Consider the following 8,249-nt stretch of genomic DNA (forward strand, 5'->3'; position numbering starts at 1 on the left):
AGCTGCTGGGACTTTGAGCAAATAGACAAGGTGGAAGAACTTAGTGGGTCAGGTGGTAACTGTGGAGGCAATGAATGTCAATGTTTTGTGCCGAGACCCTGCACGTGCCCAGATCCCCAGAAATAAACCTATTCATGTTAGTTTTAATTTTAGAGATACATGGCGGAAACAGGCCCTACGGCCCACCGAATTGAAACATATAAGATTATTAAGGGGTTGGACACGTTAGAGGCAGGAAACATGTTCCCAATGTTGGGGGAGTCCAGAACCAGGGGCCACAGTTTAAGAATAAGGGGTAGGCCATTTAGAACTGAGATGAGGAAAAACTTTTTCAGTCAGAGAGTTGTGAATCTGTGGAATTCTCTGCCTCAGATGGCAGTGGAGGCCAATTCTCTGAATGCATTCAAGAGAGAGTTAGATAAAGCTCTTAAGGATAGCGGAGTCAGGGGGTATGGGGAGAAGGCAGGAACGGGGTACTGATTGAGAATGATCAGCCATGATCACATTGGATGGCGGTGCTGGCTCGAAGGGCCGAATAGAAACATAGAAAATAGGTGCAGGAGTAGGCCATTCGGCCCTTCGAGCCTGCACCGCCATTCAATATGATCATGGCTGATCATCCAACTCAGTATCCCGTACCTGCCTTCTCTCCATACCCCCTGATCCCTTTAGCCACAAGAGCCACATCTAACTCCCTCTTAAATATAGCCAATGAACTGGCCTCAACTACCATCTGTGGCAAAGAATTTCACAGATTCACCACTCTCTGTGTTAAATAAAACTTTCTCATCTCGGTCCTAAAAGACTTCCCCCTTATCCTTAAACTGTGACCCCTTGTTCTGGAACCAGTGTGAACGGGTGGTCGGTAGCCGGTGCGAACTCAATAGACAACAGGTGCAGGGGTATGCAGGACAGGCTATAGATGCAGGAAGATTGTTCCCGATGTTGGGGAAGTCCAGAACAAGGGGGTCACAGTTTAAGGATAAGGGGGATGTCTTTTAGGACCGAGACGAGAATGTTTTTCTTCACACGGAGAGTGGTGAATCTGTGGAATTCTCTACCACAGAAGGTAGTTGAGGCCAGTTCATTGGCTATATTTAAGAGGGAGTTAGATGTGGCCCTTTTCGCTAAAGGGATCAGGGGGTATGGAGAGAAGGCAGGTACGGGATACCGAGCTGGATGATCAGCCATGATCATATTGAATGGCGGTGCGTACTGGCTCGAAGGGCCGAATGGCCTACTCCTGCACCTATTTTCTATGTTTCTATGAAGGGCCGAATGGCCTACTCCTGCACCTATTTTCTATGTTTCTATGAAGGGCCGAATGGCCTACTCCTGCACCTACTGTCTATGTTTCTATGAAGGGCCGAATGGCCTACTCCTGCACCTACTTTCTATGTTTCTATGTTTCTATGCAGGGCCGAATGGCCTACTCTTGCACCTACTTTCTATGTTTCTATGAAGGGCCGAATGGCCTACTCCTGCACCTATTGTCTATGTTTCTATGAAGGGCCGAATGGCCTACTCTTGCACCTACTTTCTATGTTTCTATGAAGGGCCGAATGGCCTACTCCTGCACCTATTGTCTATGTTTCTATGAAGGGCCGAATGGCCTGCTCCTGCACCTACTGTCTATGTTTCTATGAAGGGCCGAATGGCCTACTCCTGCACCTACTGTCTATGTTTCTATGAAGGGCCGAATGGCCTACTCCTGCACCTACTGTCTATGTTTCTATGAAGGGCCGAATGGCCTACTCCTGCACCTATTGTCTATGTTTCTATGAAGGGCCGAATGGCCTACTCCTGCACCTATTGTCTATGTTTCTATGAAGGGCCGAATGGCCTACTCCTGCACCTACTGTCTATGTTTCTATGAAGGGCCGAATGGCCTACTCCTGCACCTACTGTCTATGTTTCTATGAAGGGCCGAATGGCCTACTCCTGCACCTACTGTCTATGTTTCTATGAAGGGCCGAATGGCCTACTCCTGCACCTACTGTCTATGTTTCTATCCCGCACAAGAGCTGCACGTCTTTGGAATGTGGGAGGGAGCCGCTTCCCGTCGCACACACGGGGCCGAGGGGACGCGGGGGTGCCGGTATTTCCGCTCCGCAAAAGGTGACATCTTTCCTTGTTGACCAAAGCGGGCGCCCCGGCCTCGGCGCGGCTCGGCTCGGCTCGGCGCGGCTCGGCTCGGCTCGGCGCGGCTCGGCTCGGCTCGGCTCGGCGCGGCTGCATGGGCAGCATCCTGGTGAAATGCGCGGTGGCAGACATGGCCATCCAGTGGGCGCTCTGGGCCATGTCGAGCATTCTCCAGACCGAGAAGTTTTATGACCTGGCAGGTTGGTGGCTGGTGCTGTGAGCGGTGGCAAGAAGTGCACAGGGAAGTGTACACGGGCAGTAATTCGCCAGGCGGTTGATTTTATTGACCCCTTTGCTGATGTTGACACCCTTCCCCTCCCCCTTCCGCCCTCCCTCTGAAGGACTTCGAGCGGGGACTTTTCACGCAAAATAAGTCCGTTTGAATGTCACGGACTTTTGTCCGCCATTGGACAAAAATCTTTAATCAAACTCAAATATCATTTCAATTCATGAGGGAGGGGGGGAATGTAGCGTTAGGTTCCATCACTTGGCGAAAATGCCTCCCCTCCCTTGTGTGTTTTTAAAAGACTTCATTCGACAATTGAGGCCGTTTACTTCAGAACAGCAGCAAAGAAGGGAAGGTTCGATCGAGCTTTCCATTGTGGCGAGACGAGGGGCAAAGAATGAGTGGACTAACGGGTTTTAGGAAATTGACGACTGGAAGGGAGGAGAGGAGACATTTTAAACCAGGTGATGAAGCCCAATGCATTGAAGGGGCAGGCCAGGGAGAGCAGATCCCAAACTAACACCCAACAGGGAAGTCCACATATTTGGAAAGGGGGAATACAGAGCTTTATTTGTCATTCGGGACCGAACGAAATTACATTTCCAGCAGTCACACAAAAAAAAAAGAACACAAGACACATGACCCCAACACAAACATCCATCACAGTGACTCCAAACACCCCCTCACTGTGATGGAGGCAACAAAACTTCCCCTCTCTTCCCCACGCCCACGGACAGACAGCTCGTCCATTGCTGCCCCAAGGAAAGGAACAAGGAGCAAGAGTGGGACTGGTTTAGTTTAGGGACTCAAAATGGAAACAGGCCTTTCGGCCCACACCGACCACTCAAACTGTTTCTACACCCACTTTATCTACACACTAGGGACAATTTACAGAAGCCACTTAAGCTACAAACCTGTACGCCTTTGGAGTGTGGGAGGAAACCGGAGCGCTCGGAGAAACCTCACGCAGATCACAGGGAGAACGTACAAACTCCGTACAGACAGCGCCCGTGGTCAGGATCCAACCCGGGCCTCTACTGGTGCAAGGCAGCAACTCTACCGCTGTGCCACCCTAATTGAGAAAGGAGGGGAGTGATAGACCAAATATGCTAGGGTTCAATTCCGTACTTTTTCTAGCTGGAAAGTTGGTTGAACACAATATAATAAAAGACCTTAAACGGATGAGCACGTGTGATTTCAACGGCATTCAGGCCAAGGATTGGCACCCGTGGTCAGGATCGAACACGGGTCTCTGGCGCAGTAAGGCAGCAGCTCTACCGCTGTACCACCGTGCCTAACCTTTTTAAAAAAATGTAGGGTTAAAATGCAGGTTAGCCAAGAGCTAATTAAAAGACTGCATTACAATGCTGAGAACTATATTCTGCATTTCCCCCTTGCTCTATCTATTGTACTGGAGTTTGATTGTAGAACTCAAGATAAATAAATAAATGCTGGTAGATATCATTTAAGTTCTTTGAAGATAGACACAAAGTGCTGGAGTAACTCAGCGGGACAGGCAGCATCTCTGGAGAGAAGGAATGGGTGATGTTTCGGGCCGAGACCTCACATTAACATGTCGCTCACTTCTTTTACAGGATCTGGGACTTTCATCATATTGACCCACCTGAGTTACAGGTGGAATGGCACCAATTACCTGAGACAGCGGATACAGGCCGCATTGATCACCACATGGGGCGTGAGGTGAGAATGCAGAAAGAACAGATTTAGAAAGGAAATCTGACCCAGTTCTCCAGACTGCCTTATCCCGACTGAAATTGTTCTGCACCATCTGATGAAATAGGAGGTTAGGTGGAGAGAGTGTTTGACTCCATATATTGTATCTTGACTCCATATATTGACCTCATCTATTGTATCCGCTGCTCTAGATGTCAACTTATTTACATCGGCGAAAACCAAAAGCAGGCTCGGCGATCGTTTCACTCAGTCCGCCTTAACCAACCTGATCTCCTGGTGGCTGAGCACTTCAACTCCCACTCCCAGTCTGACCTTTCTGTCATGGGCCTCCTCCAGTGCCATAGTGAGGCCAACCGGAAAATGGAGGAACAGCACCTCATATTTCGCTTGGGCAGCTTGCAGCCCAGCGGTATGAACATCGACTTCTCCAACCTTAGATAGTTCCTCTGTCCCTCTCTTCCCCTTCCCAGTTCTCCCTCTATCTTCTTGTCTCCACCTATATCCTTCCTTTGTCTCGCCCCCCCCCCCCCGACATCAGTCTGAAGAAGGGTCTCAACCCGAAACGTCACCCATTCCTTCTCTCCTGAGATGCTGCCTGACCTGCTGAGTTACTCCAGCATTTTGTGAAATAAATGACTCCATATAGAGGTGTATAAAATCATGAGGTGGAATTGACAGGATGAATGCAGAGGCTTTTACCCAGGGAAGAGGAAACAAACCAGAGGACAGAAGTTTAAGGCAACAGGGGCGAGTTTTAATAGGAAGCTGGGGGACATTTTTTTTCCCCAACTCAGAAGGTGGTGGGTGTATGGAATGACCTGCCAGAGGAAGTAGTTGAGGCAGGTACAATAACAGCATTTAAAAGGCACGTGGACAGGTACTATGGATAGGAAGAGTTGAGAGCTATGGACCAAATGCAGGCAAATGGGACTAGTTGAGATGGGGCATCTTGGTTGGCATGGACAAGATGGGCCGAAAGACCCGCTTCTATGCTTTATGAATCTATTACTAAATTCAGTTGCACTTTGAAACATGCCTCACATATGTCCCACCATCTGATAGCTTCATTATTGTTGCCGTGTTATTTTTGCAAATTTAAAATAAAAAGATGAAGTTCAATCGAACCATGGTTGGCCAATACTTGATTATTTCTTCTCCACCATGCCTTAGCAAAAAGCCAGGAAATCAGTCTAACTCTGGCCAGAATTTGACTAGGACTAACTACATAAAGTTCAGGCTCAAATTCTTCACCACAACAATATATGTGGAAAGTTATGAAGTGGCTCAATGGAGGAACTGAGGTGCAAGGCCCAATCCACCATAAGGAATAAGTACTATTTTTCTCGATTGCAGACTGGGCTTGTTTCTCTTCTTAAGAGTGCTAAAGCAAGGCAAGGATCAACGCTTCAATCAAGTCCGCAACAACGCTAAAAGTTTCTTTGTTTTTTGGACTATTCAAGGTGAGCTTCCTTGCAAGTTTAGCGTTTCCTTAAGCCCATTCACGTTGTCTGCATTTCACATTCAGTCGTTTTGAGTCCCCTCCCTCTGACAGATAGGGTGGTCTACCACCGAGTCTAAGTTCGGGTGGGTTGGATACACCAATTTTTCCATGTCATTAGTGATAGAAGCAGAATTAAGGCCATTCGGCCCATCGTCTACTCTGCCATTCAATCATGGCTGATCTATCTCTCCCTCCTAACCCCATAACCTCGGACACCCGCACTAATCTAGACATTTGGGGGCAGGCAATAAATACAGGGATGCCAACATCCCATAAACAATTGGAAAAACATACATTTGCTAATGATCTATTATTTCATTATATTCCATAAGAAATGGGGCAGATCACAGCTAGACTCAGCCACTCCAGTGCAGTCTTCTATATACTTGATTTTCTGCATCCCACCTCACAATTCATTCACTTATGCTCAGTTTAAGGGGATGTTGAGAACAGGTAACAAATGTTGACTGTGCTGGACCCACACACCCCTTTGAGTAAATTTAAAAAGGGGGGGGGGGGAAAAGAGTATGTAGTGTTTAGTTCCAGATCAGCCACACTCCCTTTTAATGACAGAGCAGACTCAAATGTGTTGTTGAAATGGCCAGCTCCTGTTCCTATTGTTTCTGCTTTCCAGGTATATGGATCTTTGTCACACTCCTCCCAACGCTAATTTTAAACACTCAGGAAAAGGACACCCCTTTGTGTGCCCAAGACTTGACTGGATGGGCAATCTGGGCATTGGGCTTTGTTCTGGAGGCAGTTGCAGACCAACAGAAGCGGAAATTCAAAAGTGATGTTAAAAATGCTGTAAGTGCATTTGTACTATACTTTCGACGGGGCTTGTGTGAGATTGTACACAAATCAAAGATAGCATGCAAGTACTGAGCAACAAGAGCAAATAGTGTATTAGTCTTTACTACAAAAGGATATTACACAACTATAGTAGCTAGTTTTTTAATTACTTTAAAATGGTACAAAGGTGCACTTGAACAATACTTGGGATAGCAGAATTGACGCAGCAGATTACACAGGCTGGGACAACATCTGCTAGAGTGCAGATTTCATTTTTAGCAGTTATGAAAAGTTGACAGGATTGGATGGTGGAAAGATGATTTCTCACACAGGGGACTAGGAAAGGTAATCAATGTATCTGGGCAGTAGTGAGTGGTTTTATCCAGAGGGTCATAAACCTTTAATTTTCTACCCAAGGCTCCGTTGACGTATATTCTACCATGGGATCAATACATTTCTTAAGTAATGAAAGAATAGAGGGAAAAAGAGGATTAGTCAGGAAGACCTTGAAATGGAGGATTAACCACAACGTTGACAAGTGGCAGGACAGGTTCTGATGGCTGAATGGCCTACTTATTTCGTAAAACTAAACTAAAATGGGTCAGCAGATATTGAAACAAGTATAAAGCCACGTTCTTGCAAAGATTTCTCAGCTGTGTAATTTTCTTTTCTTGCACTAGAACAAATTCATTCGAAATGGACTCTGGGCTTATTGTCGACATCCAAACTACCTGGGCGAAATGCTTCAGTGGACAGGGTTGTTCATCTCTGCATCTACCGTAATGAAGGGGATAGAGTACATCAGCATCTTCTCCCCAGTATTTCTGTGGTTCTTACTTACCCACGTCAGCGGAATTCCCATTCTGGAAAAGCAAGCCATGAAGAAGTGGGGAAAGGATCCTGCTTACCTTGAATACGTCAGACGCACTCCAGCACTGTGGCCGTTCAGACTTTAAAGCAAGCTTCCTTCGCTGCCTGCTACCTATTCATTTTGTAGATCTTTCGGTTAGAACAGGTAGTCAACGGGTTTCCTGCTCAACAGACTGGCTTTTTAAAACAAACGTGCCAAAAATTCAACTTGTGCTGATCCCAATGTTCACAACTGATGACTTGAGTGTCTTCAGATTTTTATGTGATTAGCTTGTTTCAGAAGCCCGATGAGGAGCAAAGCAGTTATTGAGAATACCGGTGGTGTGGTGAAGAGAAGCATTGTCTCTTTTCCTCTGAGAAAATGTTACTTGAACAAAAAAGTTCAGTTAATCGTTCTCATTGTCATCTATTGGAGGAGGAAAAAGTGACTAATCCTTGCAACGAATGGTATATAACTTTTCACCCTCTGTGATAACTTGATTCTTTTTTGCAAACACTTGGGGAGAGAGGGCGACAATGAATAAACAACTCCCACAATTCTCAAGGAGTACATTTTAAAAGGACCAATTTAAGGAATTAGGAAGCTTTGCAGTTTGTTTCTCGAAGCATGCTACTTAAAAGTTTACTTTTTTTTTGTGTGCAAAAAGCCTCAGGATGAAATACAACTACATCTGCACAACAGCACAATTTACAAAGCAAAGTCTATGGAACAGGTCATGCAGATTGTCCAAGAGACATTGTTTGAAGTTCAACTGTTCAAGAAAATAAATTCTGGCCTCTTACACTTAAATTTGTGCTCATTTTAAACGACAGTAATTCAGAGTCCCAAGGGTGTACGAATGCTAGCTACTGGTCAATTCTAAAGGATTTCAGGAGTATACTAAAATAATCTAGCATACCAAGGGCATGGATGTCATTCCTATTAACACTTCAACAATTAAAACATCAGTTTAGCATAATAAAAGGTTCTGGTGAGGGAAGCACAGTTTCCAATGCCGTAGTTTGTAAAAGGTAGCACAGGAA

The 8,249-nt window shown here is 45.9% G+C and overlaps 1 protein-coding gene across 1 annotated transcript; it reads left to right on the top strand.

The window, feature by feature from the left end:
- The first annotated feature begins 2,129 nt into the window (after positions 1-2,129).
- On the top strand, positions 2,130-8,010 carry LOC144611970 (uncharacterized). The gene is made up of 5 exons (XM_078431336.1): positions 2,130-2,342; positions 3,964-4,069; positions 5,417-5,523; positions 6,199-6,371; positions 7,037-8,010. Exons 1-5 carry the CDS (start codon positions 2,237-2,239, stop codon positions 7,310-7,312), a joined length of 768 nt encoding a protein of 255 aa, XP_078287462.1. The 5' UTR covers positions 2,130-2,236; the 3' UTR covers positions 7,313-8,010.
- The last annotated feature ends 239 nt before the right edge of the window (positions 8,011-8,249 follow it).

Source organism: Rhinoraja longicauda, chromosome 42 (genome assembly GCF_053455715.1).
Source record: "Rhinoraja longicauda isolate Sanriku21f chromosome 42, sRhiLon1.1, whole genome shotgun sequence".
Classification (NCBI taxonomy): Eukaryota; Metazoa; Chordata; class Chondrichthyes; order Rajiformes; family Arhynchobatidae; genus Rhinoraja; species Rhinoraja longicauda.